This window comes from Passer domesticus, chromosome 5 (assembly GCF_036417665.1).
Source record: "Passer domesticus isolate bPasDom1 chromosome 5, bPasDom1.hap1, whole genome shotgun sequence".
NCBI classification, from domain to species: Eukaryota; Metazoa; Chordata; class Aves; order Passeriformes; family Passeridae; genus Passer; species Passer domesticus.
In genome coordinates, this window is record NC_087478.1 from 23,345,744 (window position 1) to 23,371,338 (window position 25,595).

At 38.9% G+C, this 25,595-nt stretch overlaps 1 protein-coding gene and 1 long non-coding RNA gene across 4 annotated transcripts in view; one reads left to right on the forward strand and one right to left on the reverse strand.

The window, feature by feature from the left end:
* MET (MET proto-oncogene, receptor tyrosine kinase) overlaps positions 1-25,595 on the reverse strand; it is a 90,045-nt gene that overhangs the window by 50,922 nt on the left and 13,528 nt on the right. For all 3 annotated transcript variants that reach the window (XM_064422331.1, XM_064422329.1, XM_064422330.1), the window contains exons 2-3: positions 18,172-19,386; positions 5,877-6,068 (exon numbers count right to left, since the gene is read on the reverse strand). In XM_064422331.1, coding sequence (XP_064278401.1) covers positions 5,877-6,068; positions 18,172-19,371 — 1,392 coding nt within the window. In that variant the 5' untranslated portion in view covers positions 19,372-19,386. The remainder of the gene's footprint in view (positions 1-5,876; positions 6,069-18,171; positions 19,387-25,595) is intronic.
* LOC135301844 (uncharacterized) lies at positions 4,202-8,709 on the forward strand. The gene is made up of 3 exons (XR_010363577.1): positions 4,202-4,329; positions 7,298-7,490; positions 8,583-8,709. It is a non-coding gene; the product is annotated as an uncharacterized LOC135301844 (long non-coding RNA).

Below are 25,595 nucleotides of genomic sequence, written 5' to 3' on the forward strand. Positions count from 1 at the left end.
GCAACAAAAGAAATTATAAGGCAGCAGGTTAAGGAAACCCTAAAAAGCTCTTTATCGTTCAAAGCAGAATGAAATTATGAAAGTCATTGTTACAGCATACCACAGAGAGAAAACAAAAATAAATTTAAAAAACAGTAAGCAAAACTGAGGAGAAAGGAGTCCATAAAGGACTACTAAGTGCCAAATATGGGTGCAATTTCCAGCTCAGAGTATCTCTGGGTCACTAAGTGCCAGGAGCTGGAGGGTACTTAGATAGGTATGACTGTGTGCTTTTACTTGCCTCATACCTCTCTCTTATCCATCTTAGCCCCTGCCAGAACTCTGCTCCGTGACCCTTTACTATAACCCCATATAACCTTTCTTAGCAAAAAGTCTGGTTAGAAATGCTGGGATATAATGGTTCTCTAGAATAAGGCTTACATTAATCTGTACTGTTGCATGTCTAACAAGTGCAGAGAGCCCCCTGGGAGGATGAATGGCCTGTTGCCTGGTGTGCAGTACTCCATCAAGGCCTATCTGTACCATCACACTTTGGTTTTTGTGCCCAAAGCCATTTTCTGTCCAGAATCTGTTCAGACATGACAGTGCATTACCATGTTTTGCTAACGCTTGGCTCTTCAGCTAGAGCTGGCTCATGCTCAGCCAGATGGGACAGGGCTGCAGCCAGCATGTGGCTGATGGCACCTCAGAGTCTGTGTATGCCCAGGGGAAGATCCTTTCCTCACCTCCAGGAGCAGCAGGATGGATGGATGGATGGATGTCCCACTGAACCACGGAGATGAGAGGGCCCGTGGTGGGGTCCCTCATTCCACACTACTGCTGCCCTGCTGAGCACTGAGCTTCACTGGCACAGTCAGAAGTGGCCCTGCTGCCAAAATTGCATCTATAGAGAGTGGTTGCCCGTTTTAGCTGCAAAACATACAGTGAAAACTTCTCTAGTCCCCTCTTCGTCAAGAAGGTCACCAACAAGCAGTTGTGGTGCTTTGGCTGGGGTGCTGCATTGCTGAGGCCAGCTCCAAGTGTGGGGGCACATGCACTATTCTGCTTCCAAATACACTCTCAGGCTGAAATCCAGCCTCTGCTATGTCAAGGGCATTGATGCCTTGTTCATTGTTGTGGCCACACCAAATGTGAGCTTTTAAGAATAAATCTTGGTAGACATTCCCATATCCCACACTTCCCAGAGCTACCACAAAGATTTCCCCTTCCTGAAGAACTCATTTCATCATCACTCTAAAAACACTCTCTGAAATAATGCAAATTTTAGGTAGAAAAAACCCAAAATGCCTTGAAACCAAGAAGAAAAAAAAATCTCAATATATCACAGAGTGGGTTTTTTTCCCCCCAAACTACAATTTCCCAAAATACTGGCTGGTAGTATAAGTGTCTTTTCCAGTTGTGAGTTGTATTCTCAGAGTAGTTTGGTTTGAGCAGAATAAGGCTGTTTAACACCAGCTGAAAATATGATTCCCTGAGCTACAGCAGTGTGACTGGGTGCTGTTTTCTAATCAAATAACCACTGTGAAATACCTGATTCATTTTGCACCCAACAGCTGTAGTTACAGTCTGTGTTCCCAGTCACAGTCTGAAAACAAGCACAATAACAAAGGCTGAAACAGCTGCAACTTCTCAGCAGAAAAAAAAAAAAGAGAAGGAGAAAAAAAAAAGTTTGTTGTCAGGCTCCAGCTTAGGAAGGAAGTAAAACCATTTTTCTTTTCTGTCTCATGCATGTCAGCTGTCTTAGAAAAATTATTACTGGTCTGTTTTGTAACAGAAACTCCACAATATTTAGTAAACTACAAACTCCAATCTATTCATGGCCAAATACAGATTTGACATTTCTGAGGCAGCCAAACCATGCTCAGTATGTGAATGGGCTGCAGTACTTTTCAGGAGAGATCTGGAATTCACCTCATGGCCCTAATTATCCTCCTTAGAAGAACACATGCATCTTCTGTATTTGGACCATCCAGATTAATTTTATTTTAGTTCCAGATTTTGTCTGAAAAAAAGAAACATTTAGTGAAGAAGGCTATATTTATTTTCCAGTATTAGTGCTTTCCAACCCTGTTCAAGTGAATAATTCTATTTTATCAAACTAAATGCAGAAAACAACAGGTGAGTATTCCTTGGTTGGATAAGTCATACCTACTTTTGCATTCTGATTATTATCTGTTTCTTTTGGAAGCTTTTTTAAAATAAGTAAAATGTGGGCTATGTTCTGAGTTGGGTTATTGGTAATGCTGTAAGCTTTGGGGGAATCACTTGTAAAGTTAGGAACTATTCATTGTGATAAATCCCTAAATACATCAAAACGCCAGAATATGGTAGCCATCACCTACAGAAGGAAAAAAATACATGTTAAATCTGTTGAATTTTGCAGCAATGCTATGCTATAGCCATGAGGTAAAGAGATAAAAATAGATGGAGACAGAAGTAGAGTTGGAGACAAGAGGAATGCAGGAAGGTAGAAAGTGATGAGTAAAAGAAAAGCAAAAGGAGATGGAAAGATGACAGGAAAGTGGAAAGAAAAAAAAGACTCAAGTGGTTGGCTCCTGATCAAGTATAAACAAATATAATGGGGGTATATGAGAAACATCTTCAAATACATTTCTCTCAGGTTCAATAGCTTGCTGCTGCACCTACTGGCTTCCACAGCACAGGCTTGGAGCTTCAACTCAGTTTAGATGACAAGATCACTGAGTTTTCAAGAGGTCCCCTCCTGCCCACTCCCCCCCACCACCAAATTTTTTGTAAGAACTAAAAGAAACCCTAAATTAATACAGCAAAAATGTGATTCAAATGCTCATTACTTTCACCAAACTGATGCATATCTGGACACTTCAGGGTGCTGTTGCCAAAGGCAGAGATACTGTATTACTACTGCTTGTAATCTCATGGATGGTTGCTAGTACTGAAATTTATGTCAGAAACCAAATTGTCTATATATACTAAGGTTTGGTATTTCAAAGAAGATACAAGATGAACTGGGTGCACTTGAAGGGCTGAGCTGATTTTCTAAATATAGAAAGCTATACATAAATATTTTTTTCTTTTTCTTTTTAACAGTTATCATGAACATATGTTCTTAAAATACTAATACAGTACAACCAGTTTTAAAACAGGTTCCCTGATAGGTGGAATTTTGTGACTAATTTTCTGTGAAAGTGTGCCTGTGTCTGAAGTCAGCTTTGAATATCTACAAGTTACAAGGAGATTGCACAGGAAAATTCAATATTTGCTTGTACAAAGACCTAAAAATATCAGTGCAAATGACTGTGCAAAGGAAATGAAGAGCTGAGGATTCTTTGCAATATGTTCCAAGAGATTTCTGAATGAAACAAAAAGAACATTGCATTTCTTTGCTAAAAATGTGTGGAAGTCTTTGGGGATATCCTTTTGATGAATTAAGCCATTGTTAGATTATCCTGATTTTTTTACCCATTTTATTTCAGTAATGGTCATATAATAGCCTAATTTTTAATGATCTAAATCTCATTGCTGTTAATAGCTATATTTCCATAGAAACACTACAAATCTACTTTAGTTGGGCATTTCCTAATGAACATGTTTGAAAGCACTCCTAGATCACTATTAGAGAAAAAAAAAGCAAGAGAACATTAAAATCTGCAAAAATCCGTGTCTACTGTATCCTACAGATGTGGTATCCCTTCCAAAATCATGTAAAGACAAAACAAATACCAAGCTTTTATTAGGAGGTAGTATCATTATAGGTAGTCAGTATGCTTATTCTCCTGCTAGCTGCACCCAGCCCTCAAGGAAAGAGCTCCTATTTAGTACAATATGAACCCAATGCTGACTTCCCCCTGTAGCTGAAGCCAGTCTGATTCAATGATGAGAATATTTCTGCTAATGGCCATGTGCAGTTTACACAATAGCCTTTTCTTTTGATCTGTAACTGAACCTGGAATGGGAAATGTATTCTGGAAATATTTAATTGTTCCTTGAGCTGGGCAAACATCTGAATGAAGTGTGTGCTGTAGGATTTGAATGAATAATTTAAAGAACATTATAAATAAAAATAATGCTCCCTTGTGCTTTCTACCAAACCTTCCTAAAAGCTTTGTGACAGCCCAGAAGTAATGCTGGGAGTAAGAGAGTAGTTGTTATTAATTGTATTTTGTAGATAAGGAAATTACTTCAGAAAGGTTAAACAAATTGCTCATTTTGCTGTGTGAATCAGTATCTGCTTCCAAGAACAGAGTGTAGTTTGGGCTCATGCTCACTATGTAGCTCTTAGCATTTGCTTCTCCTGCACAGAAGACAAACTGCTGCTTAAATTTACCAAGGCCATCATGGGAAATTAAGGTAAAAGTTGCAGGGCTGTCATTGAAAGTTTTGTTAATTTTTTTTTTTTGGGGGAAAAAAAAGAAATATGATTTTCTCTACTTTTTCATCTGTCCTTTGTGGCAAATCTCTCTGAACCCTTTGCCTGTAGAAGCATTACAGAATGTGCATTATGCAGCTGGTTATGTGTCCAGTCTGAGCAGAAGATTGTAGATATAGGATTCCCTTTATCCAGGCAGGGTGCATATACTGAGAACAATATACAACCCTATGCACTGCATGTGGCAAGAAAAGGAGAGGAAGGGAGAGAAGAAAGGAAAGGTTTAGTTCCATTAAAGACTGCATATGCCCAAGTATTTTCTAATGGAAGCTTATGAGAAATGGGAAAACTGGAATGACACAGCAACTGATGGTCTTCTCATTAACTTTGATGACTGTCTGTAGCCTACAGAACAAGAAGGCCAGAAGGCTGTCAGTACTTCAGGAAGTTTCCTAGAGGACAAATAGTACTGGCAAATTGAAATAACACAGGTGCAAGAAGGATCCAGGCTGAGATGCACATCCAGGCTGGACTCTGGCAGCTGGAGAAGCCAAGCTCTCCAAGGAAGTTGTTACAGGATCATAGTCCTTGAAATAATTTGGGTAAACTCAAAGTATTTTGTCTTTGTCTTCTGGTGTTTGATTTTTACTGCCAAGATTTTAAAAGACTGCTGCTTGTGTGCATTATATTTATTTAATTAGTCACCTACAAAGAAGTCATGTAGTATAATCTACCTGTCTGGATTAGTTATGTACTTAGTGGATGGAAACAGACTACTCAGGAGGGTGATTTATCACTTTTTTATGAAAAACTTGTTTTAGGACAGGAAGAACTGTAATCCAAAAGAACAGAGTGAGATAGGAGTGAGCAAGAGCCTGAAAATCTAATACATGTTCAGAGAAACTTGAAAGTAGGTGGAGAAAGAGCTAATCTCAATTCTACAGCTGTGAGTCATAGGCTATGGGTACACACTAGCAAGGAATTTGGTGCCAGAGGAGTGGACCAGTATATAGAAACAACTAATGCTGAGCCGCCTGCTTCTACATTATAAATTGTCTTGGCATTTTACATTGAATAGATTTAATCTGATCCTCTAGAGTGTAGATACATACAAAGTGTATTTTTGAAGCTGTTTGTATAATCAGTCACTATTTTAGACCTTTCTGCCCCAGCTGGGGTTGAGGCATATTTGATGTCTATCCAAGACACTGCTTCAGTTTAGTCTCCTTCGAAAGAGCTCTTGTTTGTACAGACCAAAATTGTGCTGTGAACAAAGACAGCTGGAGCTCATGGTCAAATTTGCTCCTCAACCACTGTTTCAAACCACAAACTCCAGGTAAACACTTAAAATAGTGAATGCTCTATTAGACACTTTATTTATATTCCAGAAGCTGTATTTTATTTGGTAATTTCAATTTTCTAATGCCCTTTTAAACTGGGGTAATAATTCTCCTCCCTTTTCACTGTCCTGCTAAACGCTAGTATGGTTTTTATGGCGAAGTCACTGTGGTAATATGGTAATGTTTACCTGCATGAAGCGGCCCTCTGAAGTTCCCAGGTTAGCAATGGTAAGGTTCCCTTTGGTGAAGACAGATATTGAAGTCAGCAGGACACTGTTGAACTGGCCCATGAACAAGTCAACCCTCTGCAGAGGAGTGGTAACTTCTAAGCGATATTCATCATCTTGTGCTCTGCAGTACGAAGCATTTCTTGAAAAAGCCTGTTGGAAAATGAAGTACAGATGAGTACTGTCTTTATGAGTAGCAATAGATCTTTGTCAGAATGAAGTCATTTAGCACAAATGCATTTGACCAAAAGTATTTTAAGATGTTTCAAACTTAATTGCTTCATCAGTTATGATGTTCCATGAGGAAGGCAAAAACTTCTCAATGTTATGGGAATGTTTCTATTAACTTTTAAAATCATGTCTGCAGGAATAAGATATAGGGTCTTTCATTAACTAGATGCACATATATCAAGGTATCCTTTCTCATAGTGACTTCCTTAATGCTGCTTCTCCAAAAGTCTGAGAATTCTTGTACTGCAGAGCCTGCCCAGTGACACACCTACTTCTAAAACAGTTTCCTAAAAAAAGATTGTCTAACAACAGCGTGATTTTTTTACATTAAAATAACAATTTCCAATATTCTTCTCCCTCTGTGTTCACCACCTTTGTCAGAGATAAGACAGTAAAGTGGAGAAGAAGCCAGAGAAAGAAAAGGGAGATAAGTTAGGAAAAGTAGGTTTCTGATTGTGTGTTTAAATGAAACTAAGGGAAGACAGATTTTGGTAACTACTTAGATTATTATACTGATCATCCGTGATTCATGCACTATTTAATCTGATCTCTAGATGTCTTGAGTGTACTAAAATAATAGCTGCATTCTCAGGATTTTCTCTTTCATTTTGGGAATAGAGATTGCATGTTTTTAATTTTTATTGAAAAAAGTCTTGAACAATACACTTTTATCTCTGAAGAAGAATATAACCTCCTAATAATTCAATAGCAATCTATTACTAGTAGACTTCAATTATATTAGATTATCAATAATAATTTCATTATTATTGATATTACATCATATGTGTGGGGGACATTGTAAAAAGATAATAACCAGGAATCCCTTAAATTGTCTTTAACCAGTTTAAATTTGGAAGTCATGTAGCATGTTCCCACTGTGACATACTTTATGAATAAACATTTAGGAAGATTCTAAAGGATCTTACAGTGGTTCCCTCTGTTAAAATCAAGAGTGAGCTTAATTTCTCCTATTTTTTTATTGATTTGTTTTTTGTTGTAAAACACGTTTTAAAAACGTTTTAAAAAATCTTTAAAGAAGTTTGAATGAAACCTTTTCAAGACAGTCAAGAGTCTTGTTACTAAGTCAAATAGATCTGCATCATACCCTTACAGAGCATATAGGGGTAAAATTTTATCATCTTCTTTTCTAGATTCAGATGTCTTTCCTCAAAGTATGAAAAAGAAAGCAATGAATGAAGAATTTCTTATTGGCCTAACTGGTGAATTCTGGACTGAAACCCAAGGCATTGAAAATACTACCAAGAAAATGTTCAACCTAGTAGCTCAGCCCTTTGCTGTTGAATTGTGATGTTTCTGAGCTGAGTGAGGCAACAGCACTGGCAGGTGAGGTCTTCTGTGGTCCCTAGGAGTTGCAGTCAGCAATGGTGCCAGCTTTTCTGAAGGTGCCCTGTCAATTTACTGTGGCATTTAGGTGAAAGCCTACAGCAGATCAAATGAGCAGTTGAAATCTCTGTGCAGTGTCTTTATGATACAGCAAAAGGGTTTCTAAATTAGATATGGTACAGCAGTGACTTAACAGTTTGGTTATCCACATACTAAAGGTTTTAATGTATTAGTGTTCTTATTAACTGTTAATATACAGTGTATTTTCTTCATCAGGAACTGAACTAATACTTTCAACTAGGAACACTGAACACACTTTATTTTTTTTTAACACACTATTTGACTGGGTTAAATCATCAATGGGCAAGTTTGGCTTTTCTTTGTTTTGGCCACCAAACAAGCAAAAAGCTGTATTCTGTTGCACTCATATCCTACCCAGTGTAAAAGTATTTCTGAAACATCTGTGCAGATTACTCATACAATGAGTATGAATAGTTCAAGTGCAGAAAGATGTACAGTTTTCATGCTTTTTGAAATAAGGCAGATTTCTGATTTTACCCTTCCTCCAACATGGGATCTTTGCTCTTTCCTGTAACTGCTTTTTTCCATAAGCAAAGACTTTGGAGAGAGATGTTTCTGTGCTAAGCTTAAAGTACTTCCTCCTACATAGTCATTTCAGCACAATTCAAACATCCTAACATGCTGCCTCATGAAACCCTGTCCAAGCTCTTTGGAAAAAGTGGCTAGACTTTCCTGCTTACCCTGACACCTTTCTTAGTTTCTCCAAAGTCAGCTAGCCACAAAGTCAGCTCTGCCTTCCTCAGAGATGCCATAATTTTTTCTATCTGATGAAGAACCTGTATATTGTTACACATATGGTTCTTAAAAAACCTGTCACTTCATGGATTAACCATAATGTAGGGTTGGCTGTTCAAGAAATAGGAAGGCTTTGATCTGGGAGTAGAAATGCAGAGATTAAAAGGCTACTTAGAAAACTAAAGGAAGATTGATAACAGGGAAAACTTTGTCAAACATGCTGCTTTAAATTAACACTTTTAAGTCTGGTTCTCTTTCTCCCTCCCTCCCTCCCAGTATACACATAGCTATCCATTTGGCTGTCAATGTGGAAAAATAACTGATGTCAGATGATGCACTCTGGATATCATGCCAAGTTCCACTGAGAAATCACACAACTATTGAAATGGACGGTTAGAGCACGGGTAAGTGCCTGGGTTCAGCTATGTTGCTTCTCCTGTAGGACAAGAGGTGCCAATTCTGCCTGTGATTCACAGAGAGGGCTTTGTTACTGCTAAGCTGGCACAGGTGTGCTGCTGGAATGCAGTGAGGTGTGAGCAAGCCCTGCCTTACAGCTGTGTCCAGGAGGCTAGAAGATAATTAATGTTATCTTGTTTGTTCATACGGGAAGCTGTGGTGTTCTGGAATTTACCCTTGATTTGGTCCACAGAAGACAAAAATGCTAAAAATGTCTCTAGACATCGCTGAGCTGAGCTATCAGGAGCTGTCACTGTTTTGCAGCTAACTGATGGCTTATATGTCATATTCAGTGAGCATAAAAATAAAATATTTCAAGTAAGAGTTGTTGCATATTTGAAGCCAAAAGTGCAAGGTGGGGGAAGAATTCTTACAAAAACTTGTGAAAAATCTCAGAAAAATATCTGGTTAGGTCAGTGTCAGAAAAATGATCCAAAAGTCTAGTCTCTGGTCTGAATACTATACCCAGGAAAAAAAATCCAAATATATTTTTATGAGCTTTTCTCTAATTTGCAGCGACTGCAAATTGGAGAAACATTCCTCCAGGCTCATTCTTCTACAGCTGGTCAAAACCTGCTCTTAGTTAAGTGCAGTGCTCATATAGAAAGTGATATTATGTATAATGTCTTGATATTATGTTTAATGCCTTGAATAAACTGGAGATCAATGACTTAATCACTGCAGAACATTTCATACTGTCTTGTGATCCACTTGGAGGACATCATTAAAATTAAAATTTAATTTGACAAATTGGAGAAATGGTCTGAAAGTAACTAGGTGATATTTCCTGGTGCCAATCATAAAATCATGCAGTCATGATGTAAAGCTCAATGAAAGTAGGAATATGCATGAGTTTTATTTCCTGCTAGTTTGTTTATATGACTTCTAACTTGCTGGCTGTCAAGAATCAAAATTCCAAGTATCAACATTTTTTTGTGCTATGAACTCTGGGATTCCCCCTCAAGAAAAGTGGTCACCTACAAGAGCCAACAGCATTGCTCCTTTCATAGGATCAAAGAATCCCTTAGGTTGTAAAAGACCCTTAAGGTCTGTGGCATAACATGGACTAGGGAGAAAAAAGCTATTGTTAAATGACCTTCCTCCAGATGTCTGCAATTGGCAAAAATCTTTTTTTCCGGAGAAACTACTGGAGAGTTTCTGAATGAATAGGTGATTCTACATACAAAAATGGGTTACCAAGACCATTAAAACCTAAGAGAGGGTAAGAGTTCCTTGTCTGTTTTCTTGTGGAAGTCAGTGAATTAAGATGAAAAATCAAACCACAGTTTTCAGAGTGAGTCCTATTGGAATCAAACACACAATAGTGAAGACTTTACATGTACAGCAGACTCTGAACAGGAAAAGTAACCATGAGGAGCACAGAAGAACCTTATCATATTTTCCTCTCTAAATATTTTCATGTATTTTCAGCCAATGTAGCTTTGCTGTTCTTGATACATCTTATTTTCTGGGTAGTTTTCATTATTTCTCTTCAGGTGAGAAGTGCATTTGATCACTGCTTCTCTCCGTTGAAAACACAAGAATGTAATTCTGGCCCAAATAATTCAGTGAAGCCAGATAGCTGTCTGAGGATGAGAGTGACTTGATCATCGTCACGGTAATTATGATTCTTGTAATCCTAAGGAAGGGAAAAATTAATCATATTGAAAGGCACAATTTTGCCAGTGGAAGCCAATTTATGTGCTAAACAGTTCCCATAGAAGCAGAGACACAGTGCTTCTGGTTTCTTCTTGACTGGTGAGCAACACCTTGAGGGTGTGTGGGTGCTGTGAACTCAGTCCAGTGTTCATGCAGGACAGAACATGTCTGGGACAGGGGACTGGGTTCTCTGTTTCTAAGAACTTCTGCTGAGGCAATGAAGCTTTACTGTAAAAGGTAGAAGAGTTTCTTCCTCTTTTTTGTTTTAAACAGAGAAATGTTTCCCTCTTCTTCCTTCCTTCTCTTCCCAATATTCTCATGTATTTGAAAGCAATTCAAAGATTTTTATATGGAGTACAGAGAAAGCATGTCCCTTTCCGAAAATAAAATTTTTAAAAGAACTCCATCTGTGTAAAATTTCACACAATATCATTTCAGTACTCTTAATACTTCTTACTTTGATCTACTCCTAAAATGAGATGAAGGAAGTCGCTGTACTGATGCTCCACTTAAGGTAATAGGTAAAAAACATCTATGTTAAATGTAATTAGTTAATACAAATTAAGATGATTTCATGTTCTTTTGTCAAGATCATTCAAAGAGTTATTTGCTTTTGTCATTGAACAGTACTGCATTAGTTCTCATAATCTGGTTAGTGCATTAGCACTAAGTAAATCCTATTGATTCAGCAGACAAAATGGACCTAAGTAATCTTTGTGTTTTGCTGATTTCCTTTATATTAATTTAGCATTTAACTCAGTCTACAGATTATCAAAGAAGAGGTGTTGACTAATTACACATTTTTAAGAAATAAAGTAATGCATTGGAGATATTGTGCTGATGAAAGCAGTTTTGCTGTACACTTCTAGTATCTATTAGGTGCATTTCTCATAGAAGTACTTACTGACATGGAAGTTGTAGTAAAATAGAAAAGCTGGGAATTCCATCAAGACCAGCTATCCAAAGATAATGCTGAGTGTGGAGACCCTTTTTCCAACAAAACATTGCACAACAACTGCATGTCTAGCCAAAACAGTGGTGCAAGACGTGTGTGGGACAGAAAGAATTCAAAAAACTAGAAGAAATGCAGTCTGCCCTAATTACCACAGGCTGTGTATAAAAGCAGGTGGCATCTGCCTTAAGAAAATTAAGCTGTCATTATCACTTCCTGCAAGATCCTTTCTCTAGCATTTCTTTGTTTTCACACACCCTGTAGACAGTGCAAGTAATAATTTCATGTGGCTTACACTTGCTGTCTGAACCATTTATGCAATGGATCTTCTGCCTCAGCATTATTATTTTTTTTTTAAATTTACTGTGGGATTTGATTCTGGTTTTACTTGTATGTTTGGAAATGAGGAGTAATTCCACTCTGATGCAAAAGCTGTCTGAGATCAGAAACCCACATGCCACCTAGAAAGTTTGAGTAACTCAGCTCTCTCCTGGATAATAATTACCTACTGTTGCTTTAGTGAGCAATAATGATGGCCAGATGTGGTCCTGAGTCAGAATAAGTAGAGTGAGTAGAAAACTGCTGAGGTGAGGTGGGTGCTGAGTGAGCTGAAAGGCAGATGTCTGCTTTGTCAGGACTTATGTGTCTCCCATTGCTTGGCAGCAGAGCATGAGGAAAATTCATTGCTTGCTTAGATGTGTGAACCACCTACCAAAGCCAGGTGGGATGAATCCAGGACTTAGATCTGCACACAGTGTGCTGCATGATCAGCTTCTCTTTCTCTGGAACTTGGAATTGTGCTTAAAGAAATCTAAGCAGATCTTTCAGAAGGGGCTGAGATGGTCCCATTGCAGAATAGTAATCAGCAGATTTGACATGAGTCTTAGAATTTGGTCTGAAACCAGGAAAAGAGGCTCAGATCTGAATATTATATATCTTCAGGGAGTGTCCTTAGTATTACATAACTACTAGTATACATTTTGTACATCTCTTTTTGTGGGACTGTAAAATTTTTCTAATTTGCAAGGCTACATAGGATAAGAAAATTATACTTTGTTCAGTTCTAGTCTTTAGACTTATTTAAGGGCCTTCAGAAACTGAGACATAAAACCCACACGACCAGATATTCATTTTAGCAAAATAAAAATTACTTTCTGCCTGAAATGATTTCTGTTCAATTCCAGAGAAAAGCAGCAGAGTCACTTTTCTACACTAATAACCAATAGGGAACCCTGCCTTCAGTGGAAGAATTTGATTAAAAAGTCTGGAAATGGAACATTATTAGTAACTCTGGCTGATAAAGCTGTGCCCTTTGCAGAAAATGGTAGTTTAATGGATACTACTTTTTCACAGAGAAATCCAGCTTTCATCAAGAAGATGATAAAATGCCAAGCAGCAGCACTGGGAAGCAAGGAAAGACAGGTCCCTAACTGGACACCCGGAGAAGGAAAATTGCAGTTTTTGCAGCATCAGTGACTAAGAGGTTAGCCCCCAAACTCCATAGTTCCAGGGGCTCCCAAGAGTCTGCAAAGATATCTAGCACTAGGGGTGGTGTGGTACTTTCCTAAAAAACTCCCTGACCTGCCTTTTTCTTTGTCTTGTCCTTTTCTCAGTAGCTCCCTCATGAGGGTGTCCATGTGGCCAGTCCAGAGATGGAACAGCTGTTACCTCTGTAGCCAAGTGCTTGCTAAATCTGGTTCAGCCTGAGATAACCTTACCCAGATGCACAGCCATGCTCATTCCTCACCCCTACACACTCATACCTGCATCCCTCCTGTGCAGTTTCACTGGAGACCAGACTCTCCCTGCAATCCCTTATAGTCAGGTCTTCCATGGCCAGGTGGGAAGGTGGCCATGGACCCAGTGGTGGAGGGGAGCAGGCTGGTGAGCACTCCCTGCCTGCCCTCCATGGTACAGCGCAGCAGAGACCCTCGGCACTGCCAGGACTCACTGCAGAGGGGGCAGAGCAGCAATGTGGATGCAGCCTATCCCCTTGTTACTAGGGTTTAAGCATGTCTTAAAGGGTGCCAGTGCACTCTGCCCGTCATTCTGCCCTCCTCATTTATTGTTCTGACATGTCAGAACCCCAGAGAGGAGCTTGCATACGAATGGGAACAGATTTTGTGCCCAGGCAGAGTGCTGTATGCCATCTGATATAGCATTTCCAGAGGAATAAATGACTGGACAAACCTAATGGATTCTGGTATCTGACTTTTAGGGAAAATATTCAGTCACATTCCACTCACAATATAGAAATATCTCCGTGCTGTGAGACTATCTAAGTAATTTACAACCACCCATTTTAATCAGAGATATGTGGTGTTATTTTTAAACCTGACAAAATTTTATGCCAAACGGTGAGGGATATTACAGTTACAGGGCCTCAAAAGAGTTATTTGTCTCTGTTTATTTTATTAAATATTCTTAGACACAGCCTTAAGATGACAGATCAATAAGTGCCTTTGCGGTTTCCTGATAGAAGGCAGCAATTATTTTCTTCCATTACAATATAAGCATAACCTAATTTTACTCATCTGTCATGTGTGTAATGGTAATCAAGAAGCATCACTATGTGTTTATTTTACCCTCCCTTTATTTTTTGTTTTGGTGATCTTCTGTTTTCCTTTCCTGTTTTCCAACTGTTTATGCCTTTTATTTAACAGGAGTTCTGACCATTTTGTCTTGCTTTATGACACTTTCTGGGAGGATGGTGGCAAAAACTTGTCTGTGACTTCTCTTTTCCTGTAAGATCTAAGTATTTTAGGCCTTCACCTGAACTTACCTGTAGAAAAAACAAAGACATAAGATCTTTACAGAGTTGAATTTGGATTTCATCATTAGAGGTGTTTTATCATCTAAGTCCATAATGATTCAAGTCAAATAATTTGCCTTACAATTTTTTATCACATAAGAGATGCAGAAAGGTCAAAAAAAGCCTGTAAGAACCTGATCTACAACTGAAATGTATAGTTGAGATTGTCAAGACTAAAATCAACTAATCTTCCTCACTTGAAAAATCCCATTTAATACATGGTAAAGATGCACACTAGTGGACTATGTCTGCAAATGAAGAAAGCAGCATTTGTCTCCTCATCTAAGCACACCTCTGCTTTGAGGATACCACACTGGGGCTGATAATGACTAACTGACCAAATAAACTGTGCTTAAAGATTACATCCAGTTTTCTCTTTGCTGTGGGAGATTCCTGGACAGTGATTCAAAACCCCCCACAGCAGCTACTTCTCAGATATCTTTGTCCTGAGTCAAGCAATAAAACCTCCTTACTATTGCTCCCAATTTTTCTTTTAATTCAAAGCCAGTTCTGTTTCCATCTTGCTGTCATTTAAGTGTCAGCCAGCTCTTCCCTGAAGGAAATTATTAGGCAGTACTAACTGGTCTCAGCTCTGCTGAAGTATGTCTGACATCAATCAGATGCTCCACTGGATTCACTTTTCCTAACCCTGACTTCAGTGAGCCCAGGTTTTGGCTTAATGTGTATTACACTTAAACACAACTGGAAATGTTTTGTTTTGATTTTATGAAGTTTTCCATGAGCACTGGAGTAAGTGAAGCACAGTTTTGTCTGGTTTTATATCTTGTGGTTTGTTGACTTTGCTCTTCAACCAAGCTCTGATGGAGACTATTCCCATGGGTGGGCAATACCTTCCCTGTGACTCCTGATGTTTAGAAAGGTGCTCCTAAAATTTCACCAGCTTCCATAGCCTGAATCTATATGGGACCTGTCTCTGGATTCACATCTGAATTCACATCTTTAATATTTCTTATTGCTGAGGCTGTAAGGATAACTAACAGAAAGACAGACCTAAAATAGCACAACCATATAAACTTCATTCCTTTAGAAAACAAGGCCAAAACAGAACAAATTTTGCCTATTACATCAAGATGAGTGGAAGTTTTTCTTATTTTTGCTTTAAATATGAGAGGAAAAAGTTGAGGAAGTGTTTTGGATGTATCATTCAGGTTTATTTTGATTTAATTCTACCTTCAGAAGTCTCAGATGAAACAGTCCTGAGGGACAGCCATTTAAAAAGATGGACTACCCGAAGTTGAACAAAATTATGTACAATTGTCTTATGGGACTTTTTTTTGATAACATGAAATAGCTTTCATCAATCAGATTCTAACTGTAAATTATCAGAGAGCATTTCCCTGCAAAGGGTGCTAGAGGCTCATTTTTCTTTTTAATGTTGAAGTTAGTGGTATACCATATTCACTGCTGGACTGTTTTCATGTCCTATGACTTAATTTTGCAGTGGTCAGTGACTTTCACTTGCATGAGTGATCTGTGGTTTTATTCTCTTGACATGAAAGAGAAAAATCATCTTGGCTACATTACAAAAAACAAGTTTTGAACTTCGCCACAATAAACTGACAAACTCAGGCCTTATAAAAGCTTTCTTTGAAGTTGAAGGTGACTTACAAAAAGGGGAAAATGTTTTATGCCCTCATGTACATTTTTACAATGTGCAAAAAAGGGCCTAAAAAGAACTGGGAGGTTTGAGAATCTTTTTTTCTTAAGTATTATTTAATCTCCAGCAAAATCAGGAAAGATCAGATTTGATATTTTTGGGCCAAGCATAAGAAACAATGTGCCTTCCTTCTTCTGCCTGCTCCTTCCCTTCCTTCACATTCCAACCCTTTAGATATACACACCAGAGAAAAACAGGTGTACAAAAGATGGTTGGCAAATTCTTGCCAATCTCTTTGGCTAGTTGAAACCTGAAAAACCTCAAAGGACACTTTTTACTGGAGCCTTAATGAGCCCTCTGGAAAAAGGCAAAGGAAATGGTACAGCAAAGCATGACAGTCTTGATATTTCAGTATTAAGCAAACAATCAAGACAAAAATTTCTGACTGCCTTTATGCCATTTAAAAGAATCACGAGAAAACACAGAAATATTTTTCCCTTTATCAATTTAATGTAGCAGAAATCAGAGCTCTGGTGACATTTCTTGAAAATAGGCAACTATAATAAACATGTCGGCAGTACAAGACATTCATTCTGATATGCAAAGCAGAAGCAGACTCTGGAAAAGCTTTTGAAACAAGAAAATACTTCCCAGCATGTGAAAAGCTGCAAATTATTCTGTCAATATTTTAATGGTATACTTTGCTTTGAAGAGATCACCTTTTGAAATGTGTGTATAGGCAAGAGCAGAATGAGATAAGTTAAAGGCCATGAGCTTTAAAGACAGTCATTCACAAATCATATACCCCAGGAATATAGAATAAAATACTTTCAGGGAAGGACAATGGTTCTTGTTAAAAATGAACTGAAAAATGAAAAAAAAAAGGATATTACCACCTGAAATGAAAAATTAGGACAGCAATAACAAAGTGAAGAGAGAGAAGCTACTGTGCTGAATGTTTTCTAACTTGTTTTGAGTTCCTGAAAATTGCCTGCCCCCCTCCCACAAAAAAGGAATGAAATGCTGTCTGTTGGGGCTGCTGTATCAGCATCCACTGGCAATGCCTACATCTGTGTTGAACACCTGGGGGCTGCTATGAGCACTCAGCCCCCAAATGCCAAGGGTGCTGTGGTTATGCTCAGGCTGCCTCAGACCCCCTCTGAGCACATTCCTGCTCAGAGAAGCCACAGTGTCTCTGTAATGGGTTCTTCTCCCCAGACTGCCCTGTCTCACCTCTGGCAGTGGGGAGCAGCCCTACTCTTTGACAAAACAGACTCCCACCTCCAACCCGGGCATTGAGTCAACATCCTGACCTGATGCCCTGTGCTGAGCAGCTGTGCTGAAGAGGACACTGGGGATACTTGGGGTGAAGAAGGTCTGTGGGTCCCACTCTCACTCTGAGCTACCCCAGCAATGGGATATGACAGATACCATCCACCTCTAAATGCAGGTTGAGCTGTCCTGACACTGGCCTCATACTGGCTGAGCAGAGCCCCCCCACAGAGGCTCTGGCCCTCTGGCAGAACTCAGTGTACCATCTCTGAGTCTAAATTTCTTGTATTGGAGAATAGAAAGTTCCCCAGGTAGGATATTTAGGGGCCTGCTTCATAAGCAGGTGATCGAAAGTTGTAATGTTTCATGTTCCAAAGTAACTGTTTTAAGTACCTGATTCCCAGATCCTGTATTTCTTTTACAAGACCCAAAACCAGTTACAAGACACTGGCCAGAATGGAAAGGGAAAAATTTCTGTGCTTCCTCTGCTCACAGTATTTCATATGGTTGGAGAGCAGCAGCCTCCTGAAGTCATGGTGTACAGAAATGCAACCCTCCCACCCAGACCACCTGATCCCTCATTCAGATACAGATTTCAGTGACACTTTCTTGCAGAAAACCAATGTCAGTTGAACTGTTTCTGTACTAAGCATGAGTAACTACATTACAATCTGGCTCTTCATGCCATATTCCAAACCAGCTCTTTCATTTTTTTCTGAGAAGGGCAGTGATTCAGCATTAACATACTTTTAAGTATGTGATGTTTTTAGGGACTCTTCAGTGCACACGAATATGAATGTTTATGAATACTTTTAAAAAATATTAAAAGAAATAACTGCCTAAATATTCCATTTATCTGCATCATAGTTTCTCAAGCAAAAAACTACATTTTTCAGCCCCATAAAGACCTCAGTGATTTTCATACTCAATTTACAGGAACTAATCCTTTTAGGGATAATCAACAGCAATGCTAAGCAATCTGCAATGATCAGGGACTTACATTTTGTAACTGAAACTGAAGGGACAGATACCCGGCAATGGAATAGACAAAGAGAGAACTAAAGTCCCAAAATGTAACAAATAAATTGCCACTTACCCTGTTCAAGCAGTATTTGCTCTCTTTCCCATAAAAGTGTTGGAGGCATTTCATGTTCTGCTTGTCAACAATCTTGTTGAAGAACTCGTTGATGGTTCGCACAGAGACGGCGCAGACAGCAGATCGGTTGGTTGGTTCAGAAGAGTCTGGTTTGCTTTGTGCAAAAACACCATAGAGGATATCATCGTTCAGCCCAAGGCCCATTTCATGTGCTAGAGCTGCACCAGGCTTGCTTACGTAGGCAGCTTGCAAGATGTTGAATACCTCCTTTCGGATGGACCTCTTCCTTCGCTTTTCAGTAAAAATGCACTCAAGAGGCATTTCCATGTAGGAACGCATCTCTGAGTCTAAAGTGCAGAAGCGGATAATTCTAGTGTGAAAAGACTGTGAGTCAAGAGTTTCTCTCTGTACAGTCAAAAAATAGACAAAGTGATCATTTTCAAAGGCATGGACATACTTAATAGGATATGAGTCACGGAACTGAGGGAGGATATCTATATAGGATTGATCTGTGAGAAACTCAAAACCGTCCTGCGTCTCCTTTAATCTTCTAACTGATATTGAATGCAACACATGAGGAGGTTGAAATGTAGATGTCACAGTATTTCCAACAAAAAAGTTGACAAACCTGTCCTTTTCAGTCACCAAAACTTTGGTTCCTAAAGTGCTAACAACACAGTCAGGACAGTTATCTGCTTCTCCATCCGCCTGGGGTGAGTACATGCAGTGCACCTCGCTTTCAATGTCAGCAGGGTTGTCAGGGTGAATGATGTGACGGTGGCAGATGCCTCCGGACACACTACCACAGCTAATGAGCTGATCATCATAATAAGTTTCTAAAAGCAATGCCATGTTGATGTTATCCTTCCATATGCTGTTAGATAAATTGGCTTTATCTCGGCAGTCTTCACATGGTGCACAGTCAGGGTTCTCCAAAACAGGCCCAGTCTTGTACACAGAAATGTTCTGGAGAGTTTCATTTAGTACATAAATCTTATTGACTGCTCCAATATAAACATGATGCTTGTATAAAACTACATTCTGAATTGGTGTGTCTGCAATGAAGTTAGGAAGATCATATTTTACACCAAGATTCATCTCTGATTTTTTAGCTGCTTCTTTGCATTGTCCATGGCTCCTCTGCAGCAAGGCAAGCAGGAATACAATAAACCCAGAAGGATATGCAGTAAAAGGCTTCATTGTCAGAGATCTAATCTGTCAAAATATATTTAATGGAAAAACTGGTTATATTTCATATACTAAAAAGTCAGTTTATCAGACAATAGAAATCCGTTTCTAGGCTGCACTTTAAAAAGTGTTGCAATCTTGCTTAGTGTCATACTAGTTGTACTAGAAACGGCTACAATCACTGTAGGTACCCATTTCACTGCCTTTAGAACAATTCACAGAAGGATTTTCTTATGATGAATTTCTCAAGTCCCCTCGGCATGTTGCATTAAACCAGCTGACTGATACAGTTTAGATCAGGATGGTGTACACATAGCTAAAAACAAAACTTAGCAAACTTAGGACACAATGGCACACAAAGCAGTTGGAGCACTTCAGTGTGTGGCTATAAGATATTTGTCAAGTTCTCAAAGGGCTGAACGGATTCCTAGCACAGCTGATAAAAAGTAAGAAATAGAAAAGACATGCAATAATGTGAAGATTTGAGCTGAGTGGACTTATATTCTGTTGATATTTTTGATTAACCAAGGAAGAGACACCTCTCCACCAGCCCAAACGAAGAACACCCCCCCACCCCCAGCTCCCCAAATCACTGTGTTTCATAAAAGCCCAGTTTGGAAAAAAGAATGTCTTTTTTCAGCCAGCCCTACTTCTTGGAATAGTCATTCTCCCTAGTGTTGACAAGGCTTTGTAATGTATTATTAGAATATTTTATGCATCATGTGGTGCTTGGCATGTGCAAGCTTTATTTTAGGCCCTGTACCACAGCAGTAAGTCACTGTGGTGAGCCTTACAAGATACAGGCGAATCGCTGTATTGTAAACAAAGGGCTATCAAGTGACCTACAGCCATTAACTGATGAAATCAAACCACCTAGCACTTCTCTCTTTTTCTTTTACATCTCCACGCAGTTGTTTGATGTGGCTTGAAAAACCAAAGGCAGATGACTTGTGTGATATTTCACCCCCTTGAAAGATCAATGAAATGAACTGTGGTTATGAGCGTTTCAGTGCAGTATCCACACTATGCCCTGTCACACCAGACATCTTCTGTCAACATCATGACACAGTTGCTAAGCCAAATTTAGCTTCTTCATGGAGAAAACAATTATGCGTTCTAACAGCAATATGATCACATACTTTGGGAAAATCCCTCTAAGTTTGGCTATAGTTAGGCAATTGTTGCTGATCAAGAAATGCTTCTGACCACTGGAAGAACTTAAAATAGATGATCATGAAAACTACAAACTGAATAATAGGAACCTGTACCAACTTTTTATTTCATTAGGAAATGAAAATACTACTAGAGACCAGAGCTGTTTCAGCTGTGTATAAATCTAGTGTTTTCACTAGATTGGTTAAAGCAATCCATCAATAATTCTTGTGATGCTTTATTTCAGCGTCCACTGAATTCTTTCTGTGGTTTACCTCTTTAATTACACAAAATAATAGGTTTTTGGAAAGCAATTGTTCTTCCTCCCTGTTATCTGATAAGAATCATGATTGAGAGTTGGGGATAAAAATCAGAAACACAGGCTATTTGCAAGTATTAGCTGGTAAAAACAAGTCACACTTCTAGTATTGAGACATAAAGCTCTTCCTTCAAATCAGTAACATTTTTCTCATATTAATTAGTGATAACAGAATCCTGGAAAGAAATCTAGCTTGAATTTGAAAGAAAAAGAAAAAAGAAAAAGGATATTGCTATAATCAAAAAATAGTCCCAGTACACAAACTGATGACTTCCATATTGTATAGGGCAGGAAGGTGTCTTCTCATCCTCTGTAACATCTTGCTATTGTGCATTTTTTCCTGCTCTGTGATGGGATGAAACCAAGAGCTTTCAAAGTTTGTGTAAAACACCCAGAATTCACACATGATCCAAGAACAATCATGTTCACATCCTGCCTGGCCAGTGTCAAGTGCAGGTCCCAGCACTGGGAGAAGCAGGGGCCTGGTCTGACTGTCTGCCTCTTTTCAACCAGCACTTCACCCAAGAAACTGCTGAAACTGAGACATTCCTGCAGATTCACTTCTGATGAGTCAACGTGTTCTGACAAATACTAGATTAGGCAGAAAATTCCAAAAGTGCCCTATTTCTGATACCAGGAAGAGGTAGATATATTATTTACTGCAGTAAGTTTAAACCCACTTAACAGAGGCAGGCCTGCAGTGTTGAGAGACATAGCAATGGGTGGGACAAGAGTTGCATGAGGATGAGGCACCACCAACACAGGAAAAAAAGATTGAAGGAAAGTTACTTGGCAGGCACCTTATTTGTTGCAGTATACTCTGTACTGTGTTTTTGTTTTAATGTTCCCAAATAGATTTCCCACCCAATAGGTCCCTCAGTTTTCAGTTTACAATCCTCCTTATTCTTCCAATGTCTGAAAAAGAGGATCCCTAGATGTCCAGCCATCAGTACCAGTGTGCGCTGCAGGGGTATTTAGAGCCATAAATACTGACATATTCTTCCACTCCAATCATATTTTGGGATGTGAGGCCAGTGTCCTCAGACAGTCTGCTCTGCCTACACTCAGTAAAATACCACTGATTTCAATCTATGCTCCGGAGACCAAAAATTCCACCTTAGACTCCTTCAGCAAGTGAGGCTGGAATGGAAAATTTAACAGTAAGAACAAAGGTGGGATTCAGCATGATGTAAAGGATGCCAGGAATAATAGGTACTTTATTTTACCACTATAGGATGGAAAATATGAGGAATAAATGAAAACCAAGTCATCTTTTCTCTTCTACTTGAGTTTCATCATAGTGCTTTCCTTTGTATTCTTTTGAGATGTTTCAAGCATCCTCCCAGACAGAAATCTGCTGATTCCAACCTATGGGAAGCTCTGGCTCAGATTTATGGGCAGCTCTCTAGGGAAGATGGTTCTCCACAGCCCATGTCTTCAGCATACTGTGAATTTTCTCTCAAGGTGCCTGACACCAGAAGGAACATGCCCTACAGTGAGACATTTATAGCTTAGGGAGAACATGGAGGAATCATGTGAAGAGCACTATGTACTTCACAGTCCTCACATCATATAAACTCTGCTGCTTCTTCCTCAGAGTCTCACGGCATTTGGTGCCACTTTTCATCAGCATCTGACCCAGGTTCTTCCTCTATTCCTACACTGCAAGCTCCAGCTCAGAGCTGCTCTTTTGTAAGCTTCAGACGAGGTCACTGCAAATACCCTTCACCTGAATACATCCTGAAGAAGCAGAGAAATTTTGGTGAATTAAAAATTCAGTCTTTCTTCAAAGGTCCAACAGCTCACTGTAGCATAAACTCAAATGTAATTTGTTGAACTTACAGAGTTTTGATGAATTAGAACCAAAATACTTGTGCTATAGCTACAGGTCAAAGAACTAGCTGCTCTCTATCAGTTGCAGAATGAAAACAAGGAAACCTTTTGTTTCTCTGCCTGGTTTGAATGATGGATGCTGTTCAATCTTTTGTGACCTTCCTGTGACACGTGTGTGTCCTTCATGTGTCTACAGATGACTTGTAAGTTTTGGCCTGTGATAGCCATCAGTGAGCAATAGCTGCCATGGATTATTCCTTTTGTAAGAGATATTTTCAAAGCCAGTGTCATGATGTGCTCATTTTTCCATCCCTCATCAGATAGTAGCCAGTAAAACTGATGAGAAAATAGACTCTGGTTAACCATTGCAAATGGTTGGTAATGATGTGTCATATTAATATGAATGCTATGGCTGGTGCTTTGTTTTCATACCATCAAGTTTCCCAATGGCAATCTTCTTCCTACAAGTTTCATTCCCTCTAATTATGACTTGGGTGATAATTTGTAAATATTGAATATCATGTCTCTCCTGACGCTGTTTGCAACTGTACTGACAAGTCAGGCCTGGCCTAATTGTGGAATATGTTTAAGCTGGCATATGCAAGGAAGCCAGAAAACACAGCCATGCTTGTTTGCCTTTCCCTCATTTCAGAAACTTGGGTCCCATTTATCTCTAATCACAAGCACTCCATGGATCTGCACAAGCTCAGACAACATGCTGACATGAAAGCATTTTGTTCGTTGTTTGGTGCATCTCATTTTTCCTTGCTTTATTACAGAAAAGGAAATGGCAGGGTCCTCTATCCCACTGAGAGAGTGTTTGTACAAGAACATATTTAGTCCTAAGATAGGTCATTTCAGGTTAGGTGACAGCAGAGCCATGTTAATTCATGTTTCAAAAACTCTATTGTCAGCAAATGGTAGCCTTTTCCTTTTTTTAAAGCTGATAATATGGTTTTATACTTTTTCCAGTGAGAGAGTATATCTTGTTACTTTGGTCTCTGACAGAGTTGAGGTGGCAAATTTATATAGAATAACCCTAGTGACTACTCCTCCTGAGACTTCAGTTTGCTTTGCTATTTTGGACTAAAATCTGTGCCAGTGCAGGACCTGATTCCCTGTGGTTCAGAGGCTGTGCCATGGAGAGAACATCATCATTTAAGAGGACAGGGAAAATGAGAGGGGGTGATAACAGTCCATTCATCCAGCTTTAATCAGTTGTTGCAAATCTGCCACAGCACTGGCATCAGCTTCAACAGATAAAGCTCACAATGGCTGTGTCTTCATCAGACTTTTCAATTAACCAATTGCATCTGTACACAAGGTTGAGTATATCTAAAACACTTAGTGAGGGTAACCTGTTTTCTAAGTTCAGAGGTAAAAAAAAAAGGTTTTAAATCTGAACTTAGTTACCTTAACACAACAGAGAGAACAAGGAAATTGAGTAAGACAGCAGGAAACATACAAATGATCCCTGAATTCAAATGGCTAATCTGAGTTAAAATTCATGTTCCCTTGTCTTAAGCACTACTTCAGCTCTAGGTTAAGTCACTCATCCTGACTAGGGTGGCAACATTATTTTTCCTACAGCATGGTATTCACTCTAGCACAATTCAGTTTTCCAGAGTATAGAGTCAAAGAACTTATTATCAGTGGTTTAGGTTATAAATTCATTCATAGCAGAGCTGGGAGGTTTCTATTTGCTATTTTTATTCTCAGAGGTGTGTGTGCATGCAGATGGCTGATGGGGAAGAACTGTTGGGCAGGGCACAGTCTAGGCAATTGCTGGAGGATCTACCATTAACTAAATCCTCTACATACACAGTGCAGTCATGTGTGTCAGAAGAAATTGCTTTCATTAGCAGGTTCAACTGATCTGTAAGCCTTTCCTTACAATATTCAAACACATAAAAAAATTAAATTTTCCCTGAATAAAACACACTCTAATATACATAATCTACTACTGGATCTAATATACCATTATAAATGACAGGAGCTATCAAAAGAAGCATTTTTGTTGTCTAGCACATTTATTTTTAACAGGCTTTAAACCACAAGAACACTAATCTAGCCTTTGCAGTGGAGAAAATGCCATTCTTACACTCATTTGGCATTTTTTGGAGGTGTCCTGCAGTGAAGTAGAGCATTTTATTTGAATTGCTTCAGAACTTAACATCCTAAAGCCAACTCATGTCATGGGTCTCTAGCACAACTGGATTTATTTAATCATTTTTCGTTGTGATGGGCTACAATGGCACTACAGGTTCTTTTGTAATGAACCTCAGCAAACACTCACTGACATATTACAAATGAGTGGAACCGATCAAGAGCTATATATTGCTCAAAAAGATTAATTTAATAGGTGGAATACAGCATTTCTTGCAATTGAGATAAATTTCTTATGCGAGAAAGTAATACTCATTTTAAGGTCTGAGGAATCAATTCCACAAAGAACATGGACTAGAAGTTCAGAATATACATAGAATAACTGAAAACCAGAGAAATACACCAAATAAGCTAGAACCTTCCCTGTTTCTTCCTGCTTATATTTGCAGATGGATTTGGGTCTTTAAATAGAAGAGGACAGGTTTCCACATCTGGATGATAAGGATGGGAGGATTTAAAAGAAAACTATTGTATTGTTTAGCAATAACAGGAAAATAGAAAGCAAACTTTGAACAACACAATTGTTCCATCCTGCTCATCTGAGATGCAAGTTAGCAATTGTGGAACTTCAGTAAGAAAATAACGGTGAAGTTATTGTGGCTCTTTACAACTGCAACTGAAGTAAAATAAACCCAGTCCTATCATAGATTTAAGCTTGGTAACTGCAGCAAATAATTCAGCCTGATGGGTGACATATGAACATCTTACTCAGTCCAAAGGTTCAGTACAAGCAGAAGAAGAACTATGTGTGTGTGAGTAAAGTAAC